The sequence below is a fragment of the Tiliqua scincoides genome, chromosome 14 (genome assembly GCF_035046505.1).
Source record: "Tiliqua scincoides isolate rTilSci1 chromosome 14, rTilSci1.hap2, whole genome shotgun sequence".
NCBI lineage: Eukaryota > Metazoa > Chordata > Lepidosauria > Squamata > Scincidae > Tiliqua > Tiliqua scincoides.
In genome coordinates this window covers 11,557,295-11,576,019 of record NC_089834.1, presented here as the reverse complement: position 1 = coordinate 11,576,019, position 18,725 = coordinate 11,557,295, and the positions used below count along the sequence as shown (strand labels likewise).

Sequence of the window (18,725 nt, the reverse complement as noted above, 5' to 3'; positions counted from 1 at the left end):
GAGTGTAATTGCTTCTTCAAACCTGTTAGCACCTCAAGCCCAACCTACAACATTGTCATGTGGGCATATTATACAGGACAAAACTGCCTTGCTGGAGACTGTGAGCATCTGGCTGACAAATGATCTACCTCTGAAACTGCTCGTCCTCTTTTCTCCACTGAGGCTTTGGGGCCAGGAAGAGCTGCTTTGCACAGCACTCACAGAAGAACCAGGTTGAGCTGTCCCTGCTGCCAAGGAGAACTGGGCCTGGGCAGTATCTCACGGCCTGGTGAGCAAGCCTGTTGCCGTTTCCTAGTCACATGCACCATGGTCCCTGTGAGGGGAGCAAAAGCACATCAGTCACTTTTTTCTTCCTGGGGACTCACAAATAGCTCCTAGTTGCTGGGAAAAGGCACACACAACAGAGTGGGCTGCTGTGCAGATAGGCAGTGGCCGTGGTAACCATCCAGCATTAGGGACACCCCAGAAAGCCCATGTGGCAGGAGTCAAGGACAGCCAGGTCTCTTCAGAACAAGGGGCAAGCTCACAGCTCAGTCCTGTCCTTTGGGCATGGGCGCAAAGCAGCTAAGCTCCTTGGTATTGTAGGAAGCTTACAAGTTCCCGCCAAGAACTGCTAGTTTGCTAAGGAGTGTGTGTGGGAATAGAATGGGGCTCTTCTCTCAAAGGGAGATAAACACATGGGGGGGGGGAAGAGACTGGCATTTCTGTCAAATGTGAGGCAGCTTCTTTTATTTCCTTCTGGCCCTGGTACTGTCGGTCTGTGCAGAGCGCCCTTCTTCTGCAAGCAGTATTGCAGTATTGTGTATTGTGGAGTATTGTGTCCAGTTCTGGTCGCCGCATCTCAGAAAAGACATAGTGGAAATGGAAAAGGTGCAAAAGAGAGCGACTAAGATGATTACGGGGCTGGGGCACCTTCCTTATGAGGAAAGGCTACGGCGTTTGGGCCTCTTCAGCCTAGAAAAGAGACGCTTGAGGGGGGACATGATTGAGACATACAAAATTATGCAGGGGATGGACAGAGTGGATAGGGAGATGCTCTTTACACTCTCACATAATACCAGAACCAGGGGACATCCACTAAAATTGAGTGTTGGGCGGGTTAGGACAGACAAAAGAAAATATTTCTTTACTCAGCGTGTGGTTGGTCTGTGGAACTCCTTGCCACAGGATGTGGTGCTGGCGTCTAGCCTCGACGCCTTTAAAAGGGGATTGGACAAGTTTCTGGAGGAAAAATCCATTATGGGGTACAAGCCATGATGTGTATGCGCAACCTCCTGATTTTAGAAATGGGTTATGTCAGAATGCCAGATGCAGGGGAGGGCACCAGGATGAGGTCTCTTGTTATCTGTTGTGCTCCCTGGGGCATTTGGTAGGCCGCTGTGAGATGCAGGAAGCTGGACTAGATGGGCCTATGGCCTGATCCAGTGGGGCTGTTCTTATGTTCTTAAGCACCAGCTGACAGATATGCCTCGAGGAGATACACCTATTGGGCTCTAGCAGCTCCCATCTTCCAAGGCAGGCTCAGTTCCCTGCTTCTTGGTTAGCCAGTTGCACATGCTTCATGACTCAGACTGCCACATTGCAGCTTAACACCCGGTCCCACCACAGCGGTACACAAAAGATGAGGCCAGAAGTATTTTATGAGCAAATTTATTTAAATTTCCTCAATGCAGCTCACATTCACTACCAGAATCTCTCCTACAGTTTAGCACCAAGCCCCACAACGGCTGCATGGCACCACTTGCCCTTTGGAGCACACATCTGGGGGCCCCCTGGTGTTGATAGGAGCAGATACTGCACTGAAAGAAGAAAGCCCTTCTAACTCATGAATTAGCAACAGGCTAGAATAGCAAGCCTGTTAAAAACAGTATTTTTATATATATAATTTACAAAGCCAATCTTCTGAAGCCGTGAAAAAACAAGCAGCCATGTGCAGCCAGAATCCTGGAAGAGAGGGCTCAATCCAAAGGCTTAAGACAGAAATGTGGCACTGCAGAGGGGCCAGCTGCAGCCACCCTTGCCTAACTGCCCCCCTCCTGAAGCCAGTGGAATGTTTGCTCCCTCTAAAGAGAGAGAAGTAGACATGCCCTTCACAGCAGAGCCAAAACTCTTCAGGCCAAGGGGATCATTGTTTCAAGAGGTGGCCCACTGGATGTGAGCTCTTAAGAGTAAGTCAAACTTCAGCACCTCACTTGGCTTGCAGTCCTAAAAGATCTACCAAGCATTGGGATAGCCTATATCCATATGACCCACTTTTCCTTAAAAGAACTGAAGACATTTTTAAGAACTACCTACAAAAAGGTCTCCAGGATGTTTCATAAGTCTACATCTAACCAATGCCAGAGTGATAAGCGTTGCAACAGTCGTGTACCTCTCTGGATTGGAACAGCTCTTTTGAAGTAGTCCTGATAAATTTTTGAACATGAAGATAGTGACTGTATTCTGTTGTACAGCTGGTGCAGAACCAAGGGTTTTGCAGGGTTTCCACACAAACGTTGGAATACGGCGCTCTCAGAGGACAGTGTTGCTCTCAGGGAGTTCTCTTTCCTACTGGATCAAGCTCAAAGAGGGAATCAGTAAAGCTCTCCTAAGAGGCCTCCCCCATTCATGATGTGTATAAATCATAAGCCTGTTCTTATTTTGCCCATTTTAATGGAGACACTTGATTTTCCATGTACAAAATTCCAGTAAAACAGATCCTTTTGCAGTAGGTGGATAAAAGCTGGGCCCATTTTGCAGTCAATAGCAAAAAGCTGATTCTTACTACAAGAAATGTTTCTGATTTGATTGCAAAACAGCAACAATCCAGAAATAAATAGCTATAAATACATTCAGAGTTCCTATTCCAAAATCACGTAGGGCAACACAAAACGGGGAATCAACTGCTGATCCAAGTCTGTTTGCATAAAAGGAGAGAGAGTGGCAAGTTCTGGGTGGGAGACACTCCAGAGGGGCATAAAGCGAATGGGCGCACGCTTAAGATATACCAGTTAAAGTGGTTCAGCAATCTGCTCTTCCCCTTCACACAACAGGAGGTGGCTTTATTTGCTTCAGGGATACACAACAAAAGCAGTTTCCACCCTGGAAGAGATTCGGTACCCTGGAGTACAGGTGCAAATGCTTGTGCATGTGTGTGGGTGCACAACGGCATGGGCAATTCATCGTGCATGCACCCACACACACACACACACAGGTGAATCGGCATGCCAAGTGCGCAGCTGGGCAGTCTGGTCTTCATTCGTCATTGGCAGCACTTGTTCCTCTCACTTGGCCTTGGCTGCGCAACTGTGGGGAGAAGCAGAGGCAATGTCAGCCATGGCTCAGGTATCATGGTCAAGTCAAATGACTGGCTGGCAGACAGTCTGTACATTCCTTCAGGGAAAACAGTATTTACACAATGCCGCTGAACCCTCACTGGCACAAGGAACGCTGCAAACCGATCTGTACAGCACTTCGCAACACAAGAGGCAGAAAGATCAAGTAAGTGGGCCTGTCGTTTGGTCTGCGCGGGAGGGGAAGCAAATGGGGGGACCCAGCTCACTGCCTTTCATCCTTTGAGGATGCCTATCACAGTTGCAGGCGAAACGTCAGGAAGAACTATTTTATTTGACCACGGCCTGCCAGCCCCTGCAATATTAATATTAATGCCAGCTCACTGCGTTTCAGAGGAAGGCCAGTGTTTGTGGCGCAGAAGATACAGCCCATTTGGAAAGAGAAATGTCCTCCTGGAACTTCCTTGGAGCCCAAGCTGACCCGAGAGGCCGCCCAAATGATAAATGGGTTCTGACCGATACCTGCGCAAAATGGGAGGGGGCCTGGACTTCACCACTTCACTCCCAGTGGCTCTCCTACTTAGGAGCAAAGTGCTGAGCTACTTATATCAATCCAGCAAGTCTCTCAGGAGTTCCAGGAAGCCCAGACAAGTTACTACCATTTGGAATACAGCACAAGGCGCTACCCTGACAGTACGCGGTAATGGCCCAGAGCCTGCCACCATGGTATTGCCTTGCTCAGATTCTTGCCCTAGAGACGACACGACCTCACTGAAGAACCAGCTTGTGAGCCAGAAGCAGCACCAATGCAATCTGTACAGATGCCACAGAATAGTTTGGGCGATTCCAGAACTCTCTTCGACAGGAGAGGCCTCAGCAAGTCACTTACACAAGTTGATTTTGCCTCTGACCCTACAGAGGATCGCGCTAGACGTCAGCAGCCAACGTACCTCGAATGGAACCCTTCTTACGCATCTAGATGCAAAATAAAACTGTAAGCCACTGGGCATTAACCAAACGGAAGTTAGCAGGAAAGGGATACAATGTCCAGAAGCAGACTTGTGACAGCTGGCACCAGAGAGACCCTTGCCCTGAAGTGAGCCCACACAACAAGGAGAGCGCTCCCTCCTTCCCTAGTCAGCAGGCAGCTCAGGCGCACTGCTGGGGCATCACTGTGTCGCTCAATGAAGAAGCAAAGAAAAAAGCGGAGAAGGGGCAAAAGGCTGGCTCTGGATCCTGGCAGAGAATTCAGAGTGTCTCATTGTGGAATGTGGGGGAATTCACCCAATGCAGACGAGTCCTCTCCACTTTCCATGGAAATGCCTCAGGGTCTGGAGGTGCCAAAGGCAGAACACTGTGGGGTCAGACGAGCGTCCACCAGCTCCTACTTGGGCTTTCTATGAGATGCTCAGCAGCTACCAGATGCAAGGAACCCAACAGTCCAGTTCGGCAGTGAGAAGGTGGGATGAAGAAGGAGGCAGTGATTGGAGAAGATGGAAAGAGAAGACGTCACGAAGAAACTTACAAGCAGGACAGAGACAAGAAGCGGCTGCCAGAGAGGCTCAAGAAGCACCGCGGCCGAGAGAGAGCAAGGGCCAGGAATGGGAGAGGGGGCCAGTCCACGCGGTTCAGCACCGCCTCCTTCCAGGCAGCTGGTTGGGAACACCTTTGCAGGCACTTTTGTGCCTGGGATTACATCAGGAGCTCGCATGAGCCAAAGTGTAGCTGGATCAGGCAGTCAGAGGCAACACCTGTGCGACTGTGGAAGGGGTTGCTGGCTGTGCTGGGGAGAGGCCAAGTTCTCCTTCCACCTGGGAGCTTTCTATCCTGCAGTGCCAAGCAGCGCACAAAGAGAAGAGACAGGCAGAGGGCACGGCCCAGGGCAGCCTCCAGGACAGAAGATGCACCTAAGTTTCCATATCACCTTTGCCAGAATAAGTGACTGGCTTAAGACAGTAGAAATGGGGGGGAGGGGGAGAGAGGCAGACAAGAGACACCGCCTGCTGCATGCGCGTAACATGGCAAACAACCCACAGGCGTTTGAGACGTCTCACACACACGCCACAAGCAGGGCTGCATCCAGCTGCTAGCCAGGCGTTGTGCCTGCAAAAGCCAAATGGCACCGGAATCGCTGGCCAAACTGGGTGTTTCCATTTTAAAAGGGGTTTTCAGGAAGCAGAGACCACTCCTTACCTTCAAAGCTCTCTTACCTTTCTGCTCTCGCACTTCTCTCCCCTTCTGCCCATGAGCACCCGTCACCCTCAGCAGTCTGGAGGTGTCCTGCCCCTTATGCTGGGAACTCCCTCCAAGTCCCCCTGAGATGCCGCCTCCCTTACTTGGGCAGGTGGACACCTTGCTCAGGTGAGCTCTGCTCCTCCCCACGTCCACCCTCTATGCTCCAAAAGCACAGGACTCCCGAAGGCAAAGCAGCCACCCCACAGCACGGGCACCCTCTGTGCAGACACCCTCACCGCTTCCAGCTCTCTCTGCGTCTCGTCCTCTATCCGCCGGATGTCCTCCATCGTGAGGTCAATCCATCTGTCAATCCAGCAGAAGAGCTGGCGGTGGAAGTTGGTAAATATCCTTTTCTCTTGCTTGAAGAACAAGGAAAGTCAGGATGAGATCACTGTGGCTCACTGGGCTGTACTTTCTCACAGTCACCCCAGAAGCAAGGGCCCCTCCCCAAGGCAAGCTGCTCACGCAGGGGGTGGCCTCCCCTGCCATGCTGGGCAGCTCACCTTCTGAATGAAGTTCTCCACTTTGTTCTGCAAGCCCCACCACTTAAATTTGATGGTGACCAGCTTGTAGGCACACATTTTCGGGCACTCCTCATTGGCTGCCAGCTCCTTCTGTTGGTTGAGAACAAGAAAGAGAAAGGTGGTGAAACAGTGGGTTTTGGGGGGGGGGGGTTGGGCCACATGCACTGCAGTGAGGTTTGGTCGACTTTAAGAGATTGATCAGCAAAAAAATCCAACTCCGCACATTTTAGCTTTAAGTCACCACTGCTATAACTTTTATTACATTGAACATGCAAAGCAATTAGAGTACTTGCACCTCCCCCAGGCTTGGAAACCTTGAACTTTGGGTTATTTTCCAATGTGCCCCCTCTCCCCCCCCCCAATTCCATCACAGGCCCATGTGCCTGCTGCTTATCCTCTTCCTTGCACCCTTCCCTCCTAGTGTGCAAAACCAGCTTCTCGCTGGTTCCCATTATATAGGCAGCACTGTCAGCAAAGAGGCTGCAAGCAGCAGTCTGCCCCCCCCCCACCTTCCCAGAGCATCCAAAGATGCTCTGCCACAGGGAGACAGGGCTGCCCTTGAGCAGGGAGCACAGACTGCCACCTGGCAAGAAATGCAACTAGGAAGCCAGCGAAGGGAGGGACCATCAGCAGGAGCAGCACAAGACAGCAGCTGAGCCTCTCCTGGGCTCTGACACTTCTGCCTCCTGTGACCCATTCCTCTCCAGCACTCATGCACAGGGCACACATCATGCAACACCCACACACAGCAGTGCAGGGGGGTGGCTTCCCCACTTGTCCCAGTACAGCCACCACCTCAACTCTCCCCCGCCAACTGAAGCACGGCCACTGCACGCGTGCTGCCGCAGCCCCCTCTGGGCAGGACCTGTTCACGCAGGCTCTTGCTCCACCGCGCACTAAGCACAAGGGCTGCTCCAGCTCCAGAAAACCATCCACCCAAACTCCTGCTTTTGTGTTTGATTGATTGTCACTTGGCTCCAAATGGTAACGTTAAAAAAGAGGCTTCCAGCCACCCACCGACTAGAGCCAGGCGCTCCATCAGCCGGTTAAACACCAGCATTTCCAGCTAATTTCTTGGTCGTAGAGAAGACTCCAGCTGAACGAGATGTCAGCTGCAGACCCTGCCCGTAGGGCTGGGACCCTCCAACCAACAGCACCACCTGGGCCCTGCATGGTCGTCGTCCCCCAAGAATCCTGGTGGCTGAACTTTGAGGAAAGCAGGTCTGGGGCAGGCTCTCTCCCACCTAGTTCAGTTGGCTGAGAGAGTAGCTAATTTACTCTTTGGTACCCAGCTGGACTTCAGTGGGACTGGCATCTGGGACTGTGCTGCCCAAACTCTTGTTACAAGGGACTTGGGAGCACTGTAAGTCGTTGCAGGGGAGGGGGGAAGGCAGCGGCACAATCCCCAGGATCACACTCCAGCTGGGGCATTCAAGGGGCATTCAACTAACCCACAGCCAGTGCTGCTGTCCTAGGGGATCTGGGGAGGCCTCCGCAAGGCTTCCCAAGCCTCTGTAAGTCTAAAAAGAGAAAAAAGGGCACTTCTAGTTTTCAAGATGAAACAGGAAGTGTTTGTATTTTTCTTTTTTACGCTTTTGCAGGCACAGGAGACTCTGCAGAGGGCTCCCCAGATCCCGCAGGACTGCAGCATAAGCTGCAGGTAAGGTGAACACCCCCTCCCATTACTGGCAGCCTTCCCCCCATCCCTGGCCCTTAAAGGGGAAGGGACACGTGCTTCCTTGGCCGGTGGCTCGTGTGATCTAGGACTTTGTTGCCTGAACAGAGCCAGATTTCAACCCAGGGCTTGTCCAGCTCAAGCAAGCCAGGAGTACCAGTTCCTTAAATAGCAGTTACAAAGCTGCCACTTTAGTTAATCCCTATTCCAAAAACAGAGATTGGAAAGAACTTCTAGTTACCAAGCACAACCCAATCTACAGCCTGAGCCAGAGGTCAGTTTCAAGGACAGCCTGAAATGTACTCCATTTTTCCCAGGACCCCCATCACACCAACTTGGAGGGTAGTCTGGGCTGAGATCAGCCCTTCAGGCTCTCCTCATTTGTCGAGAAGGGAGCAGCCTCTAATCTGTTGCTGCCTGCGGAATGCAGCCTCAAAGACTCAGCCCACACGATGGAGAGCACTTCAGACGCAAATCCTTCATTATTCCAGTCTGCATTTACAAGGTAACGGAAATAACAGCAGCATAGCAAAGAAAAGAGAGGCAGCACGTGCCACGTGCGTGACCACCAGCCTCCCCTGCCTTCTACACACGAGGGCTCTTACAGTCTTTTTATATGCCCCGTGCGTGCATCAGGAAAGGTGGTGTCTCCTCCTCCTGATGCCAGCTCATCACCTGCCTCATTAGTGTGCTCTCTTTTCACCTGACTCTTGGTGACTCAGCATTTTACACAGCTTGGGCCCTACCTTATCCAGGCTAGATTTCCCCTGGTTGTTTTCTAACCCTGACATCATTGCCTTAATTTCCACGGTGCATCTTGACCTGCTGTGAGGCCAGAATGGGATTAGCAAGCCCTCATAAGCTGCAAAACCACTAAGTGCTTCAGGATATAAATGTCAACCCGCAGCCCATTAACAACATCTGGCCATGCACTGCTCCTTTCCTGGGGCATGCAATCCAGTGTACTCACGAGAGGCCCCTCACCTTGTTTTCTGGGCACGAGTAAAGCACCAGTCAGTGGACATCGACCACACGTGTGCCTCCTCCATCTCTGCCACTTGAACCTTGTGAACATTGGAGGCTGTTTCAGAGAAGCTGCATAAACCAGACACCCCCTCTGTACTGTACTAGAAGAGGATGCAGATCCCACAGTTCCGAACTGAAAATAACTATGAGCTCAGACTCAGTCTTCACTGCCGACGAGGCAGTCTACAGAGTGTTTTCATGGGGGCATCTCCCCCCAACGTCCCTCCAACTTATTTGGTTTCAACTCCAAAATAATATATATTTTTTCAGTTTCAAAGCACCAGATTTTGGGGTGAGTGGAGGGGCGGTGCTCAGAGGAAACCCCTAATGCCCCAAAACAAAATTCTAAAGAATTTGTACACTGTGGCTTTTTAAAAATCTCACTCAAGGTGTTGCAGAAACACCTTAAGTGTTGTCTTGAGGTGAACACCTGAACAGCACTTCAGGTTCTTCCTACAGGTCTCTGGCAGGCCTCACCTCTACTTTCCTTTTACTTCCTTAACTTTTAGACCCTTTTCCAAGAGCTTCAAGTGGCTTTCACAGAAGTATCATGTTTGTGTAAGCCGCTTAGAAAAGCTCTTGGAAATCACACACACACACACAGAATTAATGCAACATCTAAAAATAGTCACTTAATGATTCAGGAAGGCAGCATGCCCTGAACACTGCCAGGTGAGCTTTGCTGTCCCATCCTAGCCCAGACCAGCGTTTCTTAACAGCGATCCCCACTGTAGCACTTCACATGGTCCGCCTACTGGAAGTACCACTGAAAGTAACTGACAATGATGTCACGACCAGCTACTTCCAGACTGGGAGGCCAGACGCAACACCACACACACTGATAAGAGGCTTAGGATGGGTCTGGGAAAGACAAAGCCTGCTGCTGGCTACGGGGAACGTTCCGGCATGAGACACTCCCGGCCCTTGTCACTCAGAGGCTAAGCAAAGCAGTCCAACAGGCGGGTGCAAGCCTGCGGGCAGCCTGCAGCTTGGCTAGTTCCTGCAGGCTAAGTGAGCAGGCCCCTGGGGAAAGTGGGAAAATCACAGCCGGGGAGATAAGGCAGGCACCTCCAGCAGAGCGGTGCTCTTCGTCCACGGATGAAAAAACCTCCACAAAGCTAAATCTCCAGAGCAACACTTCCTGCCGATGAGGATTTCTTTAACAAATCTGCTCCCCCTCGATGCTCCTGACTTCAAAGGCAGAATTAATCACTTAATCTTCAACAGGAAGCCAGAAATCAATTCACTATATTTCATTTGATGTTTAAATTAAGTTCATGCAAACGTTTCCCCACAAGATGAGAGTGCCTCCCATCAGAGTGTTCTTTTGCTGCCAGCTGCATGGAGGGGCTCACTGCATGGTGGGTTTTGGGGGGGTGGCAAGGTGAGGCGTCAGAGGAGCAAGAGACTTTGGCATCCTCCTGAGGCAGAAGAGCACACAAAGCTGCGACCCAGAGGTGCCCACCTGCACCCCAGCTGATCCGCGACTGCCAGGCACAAACCAGGGAGGAGGTGGTGCGGTTGCAGGCAGAAGCTGAATGGAAACATGACTCAGCAGGTGACAAGTTCCATGCCAGGGGTCACAGCAAAAAAACTGAGACGGAGACTGCTATTGTTCTATGTCCCTCTACAAATCTACGTTGCAACCGCATTCTGAATACTGTGGATGCTTCTGACTGCCACAACGCAAGGAGAGTGTCGCAGGGTTCACAGGCGCAAAAGAGCACCACCAAAATTATCAGAGGACTGGCACACCTTCCTTATGCGGTAAAGACTGCAATTGGATTTGTTTTACTTGGGAAAACACAATCACGTTAGGGGAACACATGGACGGTGCGTGAGGTGGAGAAAGAGCAGCTCTTCTCCTTTCGCAAAAGCAGAACCCGGCTGGGTTGGACAATGGAACTGACCAGCAGAAGACACAGGAGGGGCAGACAGAGGGACTCACCTTCATGGAGCAGCCTCTGCCATTGCCATGGGGTGGGGGGATGGCCGTCCACGGCTGACTTTAAAGGGGGTTGGAGCAGGTCATGGAGTATTTAAACTCAGTACTGTCTCTTTTTGCTGCTCCCCCAACTTCAGACAATTTACGAACATGCAGGAAGAGCCCCCGTCCCAGCAGACTCCAAGGGGACTTCTCCTCACAACTCTGGCCCAAGCACCATATGCACAGCGAGACAGGAAGTGGGGGAGGAGCATGTTCATGCCTCTGTTTCGCTTGGGGGCACCCAAAAGGCAACAAACCAAAACTCCTTGTGCGTCTCAAGACTCGGCAGCGCCCTGACATGTTTAGAGAACCAGAGCTGAGGAAGCAGCAACAGCTCCTCGAGGCGACCTGCGAACAAATGCGGGGAACACACAGAACTGCCAAAGACCTGGAAGGATCTCCTTGTGCCCTCCACAACAGAAGGTTTCACACCAGCAACAGAGCAGCACTCGCTGCAGCGGCTCCAAAGCCTGCTGGCTGTGCCTTCCAGGAATGTCCCAAATCAGGCCCTCGGGCCGTGGAGCTCAGAAGGGACCAGGCTGGCTCTCCAGGGCTCCTACTGGGAGGTGCTGCTGGGGACGGAACTGGGGATTTCTGGCATGCAAAGCAGGGACAACGAGCCTCCCCAAAGAGGCTCCAGCAGAGGCCAGGGACCCCAAGGGTCCTCTGAGCAGACCCAATGAGCCCCTCCCACTAAGGCCAGTGCGCCACTTTGCACAGCAGGCCTCCTCCCCAGCCACGGATGATCTGGATGTGCTCATGTCCAGCCCAGCCGAAGATGGGCACCCAGCGCCACCAGCCTCTCTCTTAGGGACAGGGGGCCATGTTTGCTGGACTGGCACGTGAAGCTGCAGCAGCAAGGAAGGGAACCACGTTTGCTCTGGAACAGCAGTTTCAAGTCCATCAAGAACTGCTCAGTGCCAATTTTTCAGCTGCTCTCTATTTTAAAGCCAAAGGCCAGCTGGTTACATTACCTTCCAGTCGGATCCCAAAGGGCCTCTCTTGGTCTTGACTGACTGAAACAGGGCTGGATCCTCATCAGCTTTGTAGTCCTGTGAAAGCAAAAATATACTCTCAGAAAAAGCCAGCTGAAGGTGAATGGGAGAAGGAGCAAGCAGGAGGCAGCCCAGGCTGCTTAGACACAAACCACTGGAAAATAAGGGCAGGAGCCACGAAGGCTGCAAGAAGAGTCTAGCTCAGTGTTCTCAAACTATGGGTCAGGACCCACTTAGTGGGTCCCGCAGAGCCTCCAATGAAAACAGGATGATGGAAAGATCAGCTAACAAACTGCCTCAAGCCTGAGGAGACTCCAAATCAGAGAGCTGCTAACTGCCCTGCAAAGAGCGGAGCTCTTGTGGTTTGCAAGCTGGTGTCAATATTGCGAGATAAACGCTGGAGCATCTCTTTCCTGGTTTTCCCCCCCAAGGTTGTCTGACAGGTAGCGAGGGCAGTGATTCCCTGATTAACTGATTCCCTCGAGCCTTGAAGCTCCCACTGAAGCACTTTTAGAGGACTTGTCAGAGTCATTTCAACCCCAGCCTTGAACAGGCCTCCCGAATCAGCCTCCTAGAACTTGGGAGGACAAGAAGAGGACCCAAGCAAGGCTGCCACTCCCTGCCAGGCTTCGCGTTGGTGAAAGCAGAGTCCAGCATGGCGCAAGCAGGTTTGCCCTGGAGTCCCTGCAGTGAACAGACAAGGCACAGCCAGTCAGAAATGCGCCCGGAGTCTGAAATCGAGGCTTGTGCCTGGTGCATGGCCCTTGTCTAAGAAAAGTTCACCCCAAGAGAAGCCAGAATTGGGAGTCGCTCCACACTAATCAAACACACAAACAGGGCTGTTGTTCCTCTGCAGGCGTCCCTCCACTTGTGGCACTTTGGGGCTGGGCTCGGCAGGGTGCCTGATCCTGCAGTGAAATGGACAGAGGACTACTGACACAGGGTGGCGCAGGAAAGCCTTCCTCCCTACGGGGACATGACAACTGCATGAGCCTCCCTCAGAAGCGACTTGGAAGAGATCTGTGAGGAGAGGCTGAATCACAAGGATTAGAAAGGCCAAAACAAAGAGGCTGGATAAGCAGGGGACTGTCCCACCACCGCCAGCACTGAACCCGGCTCTGCGGCCTGCAGCCCACCCAGGGCAGCCCCCAGGATCCACAGCCAAGCAACCATTCCGCCTGGGTGGAGCGGGGGGCAAACACGCAGTCGCGCGGAAGGGGCCACGCAACGGCTGTTTTCACTCTGCTCGTTTGCTTCAAATCACTTCCAAACGAGCAGTCCTTCTGCGGTTAATTGTGTGTCTCCTGTGCACACTTTGAAGATCCCTCCTCTCCCGGAAAGTGACTTTTGTATACAAAGCACGTCGAGCTGCTTAGACAAAGCTCTGGAGATGATTAGAAGGGGCCAGGGCTCAATGCATACCTTCGGAAAGCAGCAGATGTCAGCTCACCCGTTTGTATACATTGGGAAACGCTGCACAGAGATGGCATCTGAGTCCCATTAGACTCTGCAAGAGCACGGCGAGTTTGGAGCCAGGCTGTTTACGGATTAGAGTTTGGAAACAAAGGAGCCGCTGCGCTGAGACTGCTTGGCCAAGGTTCACTCAGAGCGAAGGCCGAAAGCTTGGCAGGACCCACACCCTGCAGCTGGGGAGCCGGAGCCCTTGATTCCTGCTCAAGGTCATCTGCTGGCTTTTCAGTCAAGCTTGCCATGCGCACGGGGAGACAAGGACTTTCTCCACTACACAAACACATCCGATGCCTTCCTTTCCGAACCAAAACAGGAACTTGAAAGATTAAGCGTGACGGGTGCTGCACAAAACAACATCCTGTGGACTGTGGAAGACCAAGAGACGAGGAACTCCAAAGCTCAAGGCTGAGTAAAGGGACAGGGGACTTGCCAAGGGGAGCTCCGGCCATGGGGATTCCCTGGTGCAAGTCTGCTGCTCTCTGTAGGGAATCAGTCACCCCCCTTCCAGCTTGGCACCTTCGCCAGACTGCCAGATGAGTCTTCCTGCAAGACCCTGGGAATGGCACGAAAGGCCTCAGGAATGTTTGTTCTTAGCGGGTCACAGAAGGCAACCTGACATCGATTGTGCCACGTCCGTCCTTCCTTCCTCTTGGGCAAACAGGGCCATGTGACATTGAGCCTTTCACCGCCCGATGGGGGGCACTCCCCAGGACAGGAATTGTGAGCAGAGGCAGCAGGCAAAGGCCCCACCTGCTGAAGCAACAGCGCAAGCACAGGCAGCTCATGTTCCTGAGCAGAGATCCCAGCAAGGAGCCTTCACAATGGCAGAGTCAAAGCCATCCTTTCCCAGGGCAATGAGTGAAAGTCCACCTGCTCCCCTGAGAAGCGAGGGGTGTGTGGGGGCCTGCTGCAGCAGGCCAAGGCCAACATTTGTTCTCTAGCAGTGGAGGAAAATACGGTCTTGCACAGGATGTCCCAAAGGGGTGAGCTCTTCTCGCAAGCAGCCCGTACTCGCATCAGCTGCTGACAAATTCCACACCCGAACACACCATTCAATGAGGTGTGTTTGTCCAGCTTGCGACGCCAAACAAGGAGCAGCAGTGAAGACCACTTTACAGCCCTACCCCACAGCATGTAGGATAGACACGGTCAAAGTGGCCACACTACGTGTGGAACACCCCTGGGTGCTCCAAGACAAGAGGTAGGCATGACCTGCTTCCACCAAGGTACTGTGGCCCTTGAGCTCTTTCCTCCCTAGCACAGCTGGGTGATTTCTTGACCAGAAATCCAAGCAACCAACCCACAGGAAGCCCTTGTTTGCCCACCGCGCCATCTTAGGAAGTCAGCCAAAGGCTCCCTCCAACCCACGGCAAGGCAGGTGGGGCTCAACTCACTCCTGGCTCCACTTGGCTTCTGTCTGCAATGTCAATGTGGACAACTTCGACATCCTTCCACGTATTTGGATCCAAGTCGTGCACCTGCAGGAAGAAAAGCAAACCAGGTCACAGCCTTGAATCTATTGACGGCCCTTTCTTTGGACAGATGTAAACGACCCTCCCCTAGCACCATGGAGGAGCCTCTTCTAAGGCATGCCCTTGAAAGGGGGGCTGGGGAGGGAAGGAATTCGCTATCGAGCAGCTGCTGAGCCACTGTGAGGCAAGTTTAGGCAGTGCTCGAGGCTGCCATCCACAGACCCACACGAGAGAAAAGTCAAAGAGCAGCTTCTGAGACTTGCTCAGTTGTTGTGAAACAACTAAGTGGTACGGGATGGTGTCTGGTGGTACACGTGGAAGTCCTGGACACCCGGCAGCAATAGGTGGAGGCGCAATACAGCAAACAACAGTAGGAAGCTGGGGGGGGCAGAGCTCAGTCCAGTCTTTGCATGCTTGAAAAAGCCTCCCACCCTCTCTGAGCCTCTCACCAGGGCTTACTGCATCACAGCAGGCCTTCTGACCCAGAATAACTGCCAATGGCATCATTGCCAGTTACTCCCAGTGGTACACAAGCTAGGAGTTTACACACAAAGTGGTTCGTCATCCCAGCAACCTTGAGAAACGCTTCTCTAATGCAAGAGACAAAAACTGTCCCCCAAGACAATCACGTTTAACTGCTGGGAAATGCCCTCCCAGCACTTGGGAAGGGGGGAGGGACATTTACCTCGCTGCAAACTCCTTTGTGATCCAATCAGCCCCTCCCCCACCAGCATGATGCACAAAGATGCATCTCCTGTTCACAGGAGATGCATCTTTGTGCAACATGCTGGTGGGGGAGGGGCTGATTGGATCACGGAATAAATAAATAAATAAAGCAGTTGCTTTTTATTTCTAGAATTTCTGAGTAGCTCTTCAACCAGGATTCCTAGAGCAGGTACAACAATACACAGAGTGAAGCTCTTCAAAGAATCAAGCTGCCTAACAGAGCACAGCAGCCGAGACAAGAAACTTCAGGCTAGCACAACCAAACAGCCTCTAAGACTCAGCTTGACCCCAAGAAGATGACACAAATGGCACCAGCTGAACCTCTATGGGGAAGGAATTCTCAGAAATGGGAGCCACAACTAAGAAGGCCCATCTCTGGCACATCTCACGCTGGGAGGCAGGCAGGCAGGCAGGCAGGCAGACTTGCAGCAGGGCCTCCAAGGACAGGTCCCTGTGGGAGAAGGTGATCCTAACCCTACCCCCGAGGGCCCAAGCTGCTTCCTGCCTGAGAGAGACTGCCCAGCAGAGACTAAGACTTTGAACAAACAAGACGCATATGCAGTCTGGTTTCCCAAGAACTTACGTTGTCCGATGTCCCCAAGTCTGGCTTGTGCCAAGTCTCAATTTTGATAAAGAAGTCGTCCTTCATATATTCGTTCTATCAAAAGACCAACAAGGCAGTGACCTTTGTGCAGTCTTTCTAACTTCAAATTCATCCTTGCAGACTGTTGCCATCTGATCGTGGGGGACATCTTAGGGTGGAACTACAATTCTCAAAGTAAAGGAGGGGAAAAGCCACAAGTGAAAGAACACGTGGGCAAGGAAGGGTCACCACAAGGGGTTGCTCGATCCTTTCCCCAGCCTTCTAACACCCTCCTCCCCAGCAGGCTCTGAAATCAAAAGCAAGCCCTAGAGTGGTGTGCAAAAGGGTGAATCAGCCAGGGCAGGCAGGATTAAGTATCCCCACTGAGTACGCCCCCCCCAGTCCTGCGTGAGCTCAGTTTGAGAACACAAACCAAGAAGACACAAAGCTTCACCCCAAACCATTCATCCCCGGCAATGCAGCCTGAACGCCCCCCCCCCCACAATCATCCGTGGGCACCACGTGCAAGGTGGCACCTGCCCTCCACTAACCGGCGCAACTGCAAACATGCGCCCTGTTGAGTTGACCACGAGCAGTGACAGGCACGGGCCAGACCCTCTCCAGGCCTCCTGTTCAGCATCTCGCTTCTGCCCAGGCCAAACTCAGTATGCGAGCCCAGAACCCAAGAAAGCACCTGCCAACCTGCACACCAAAGCCAGCCCTTCGTCCTGCTCCCCCCCCCACAGGCCCGTGGCTCTCGGCCGAAAGGATGTTGGGCGTCTCCACCGAGGGGTCCCTTAGCTAGCAGGGAGAGCCACAGCTCTCACCCGCTTTGCACCGTGGGGCGTGTGCAGCACCCACCAAGTCTGCTGCAGAGACTCCGTTCCTGCACACGGACCGGCCGGCTGGCCGAGAGGAGCAAGTTTCAGAGGTAGAAGATTTGTACTCACCGTTATGACTGAGGCCGGGAAGGCATGGAAAGGAAGAACGAGAGCATCAGAGGCAGCCCCAGACATCCCGCCGAAGGCCGACTCAGCAGGGGCGCCCGTCAGCCGCCAGCACGGAGCCCGGCCGCGCAGCCAGCCGGCGTGTCCAGGGGAAGGCTGAGACCGGAGCCTCCCCGGAGCGCCCGGCCAGGGCCGGCGGCTGCTCCGCTCTGCTCTCCCCGCGGGAGCCGGAGCCAAAGGGCCCCTGCTGGCCTGGGAGCCGGGGCGGCACTCACCGGTCCTGCAGAAGGGGTAGGCGTTCCAGGCCTCCTCGTGGAACACCAGCGAGCCCTGCGGGGCCACCATGCGCACGAAGGCCGGCACCTTGCTGCGGGGAGCGGGCTGTCAGGGAGGCAGGCCCCTCGCCCGCCCACAGGGGACTCGGCCGGGCCGGTCCCCAGGCGGGGCGGGGCGGGCGGGGCTGCTCCCCCGGGGAGGGGCGGGCGGGCGGGCGGACCTGTGGAGGTGGTAGGCCTTGCGCGTGAACTGGCCGCGCTCGCCGTCGCGCTCGTAGGGCTCGTTGCGCAGCACCTGCACGCCCTCGCCGCCGCCCGTCTCCTCCTTGCTGGCCTCGGCCACGGAGAACAGCTGGCCCACCTGGTACTGCGGGGAGGGGCAGAGGCTCAGGGGCTGCGGGGGCCGGCGGGCGGGCCCGGAGCAGGGGGCGGGGGGCGCCTACCTCTCGCACGGAGTAGGGCAGCGGCACGCGGCTGCAAGGAAAGACTCGGCTCGGCTCGGCTCAGCGCCGGGCCGGACCCGCCCCCGCCCGCCCCTCCGCCCCACTCACAACTCCTTCACCAGCACCATCTTCCGCGCAGGACGCCGGCGGCTCCGCGACCCACGCGCCGCTTCCGGCCCCGCCCACCAGCCATAGAGGCGGCGCGCGGCGCGCCCGCTTCCGGGTGGGCCGAGCCTCCGGCAGGCGGAAGCGACGTCACCGGCCTGCCGCTTCCGGCGCGGCCATTTTGGAAGCGAGGAGAGGGCGTCCGTCGAGACGGGCCGCCGGGCGGAAGTGATGTCGCGAGGCCCCGCCCCTGCCGCGAGCGGCCTCGGGGCGGGGCGGGGCGGGGCGGGCGGCCTGTGCCGGGGCCCTGCGCCGTCAGCCTTCCGCCGCCCGTGCAGCGCTCCCTGCCGAGCGCCCCGCCAGGCAGGCAGCGGGAGAAGCGGGGCGGGGCCGGGGGCCGGCAGGCAGCCCGTCCTGCTCCGCGCTCAGCGACCAGGCCGAGGGGCCTCGGAGGAGGAGGCGGGCTCGGGAGGGGCTGCAGCCGGGCCTCGGCCGCCGCGCGCCGCTGGGTCGCGAGAGGGCGCCGGGCTCCTCGGAGCGGCTCCTGGGTCGCGCAGCCCCGGGGGACAGGCGACCGGGTTTGACCGGACGGGGACCAGCCGCGTTCCGTCCTCGCGTCCCCAAAACGCCCAGCGCGCTCCGTTGAAATACCCGCGAGGCCCACATCCTCGACCTTGTCCGGGAACGTGCGCAGCCAGCATCTCGCGGGCTTCCCGGAAGACAAGCTGGCGGCACGAAAAGCGGCGCGGGCCTCCAAGGCGAACAGAAAGCAGTACACAAACGAGGGTGCAGGATGAAAGGGATGCGGCAGAGGACCAGATCCTCTGTAGTGGGTACAAATTGTCGGTGCGCATCGAATTGCCCTTCTCAGAGCAACATCCTGAACTGATGACAAACGCCAGCTTTGTTTTTCTGCCTGTTTGTGTGTTATTTTCCCCATGGATGTTCTTCTCTTTGTGTACTCTTGTTACCCCTCCCCTATTTAGAATG

At 54.5% G+C, this 18,725-nt stretch overlaps 1 protein-coding gene and 1 long non-coding RNA gene across 4 annotated transcripts; both read right to left on the bottom strand.

Annotated features, from left to right (window-relative positions):
* Window positions 1–1,633: 1,633 nt before the first annotated feature.
* Window positions 1,634–5,360, bottom strand: LOC136634326 (uncharacterized). The gene is made up of 2 exons (XR_010793292.1): window positions 4,162–5,360; window positions 1,634–3,285 (listed from the first exon to the last, which is right to left on the bottom strand). It is a non-coding gene; the product is annotated as an uncharacterized lncRNA (long non-coding RNA).
* A 19-nt stretch (window positions 5,361–5,379) lies between these two features.
* Window positions 5,380–17,834, bottom strand: PITPNB (phosphatidylinositol transfer protein beta). Of its 3 annotated transcripts, XM_066609803.1 has the most exons (10): window positions 17,739–17,833; window positions 17,631–17,661; window positions 17,409–17,554; window positions 17,188–17,279; window positions 16,916–16,923; window positions 15,966–16,040; window positions 14,579–14,662; window positions 11,694–11,771; window positions 6,011–6,121; window positions 5,380–5,866 (listed from the first exon to the last, which is right to left on the bottom strand). In XM_066609803.1, exons 1-10 carry the CDS (start codon window positions 17,756–17,758, stop codon window positions 5,630–5,632), a joined length of 882 nt encoding a protein of 293 aa, XP_066465900.1. In that variant the 5' UTR covers window positions 17,759–17,833; the 3' UTR covers window positions 5,380–5,629. The 3 variants fall into 3 exon arrangements, with proteins under 3 accessions (XP_066465900.1, XP_066465897.1, XP_066465898.1); XM_066609800.1 differs by having other exon boundaries at window positions 16,916–17,279; window positions 17,739–17,834; XM_066609801.1 differs by lacking the exon at window positions 17,409–17,554 and having other exon boundaries at window positions 16,916–17,279; window positions 17,739–17,786.
* Window positions 17,835–18,725: the final 891 nt, after the last annotated feature.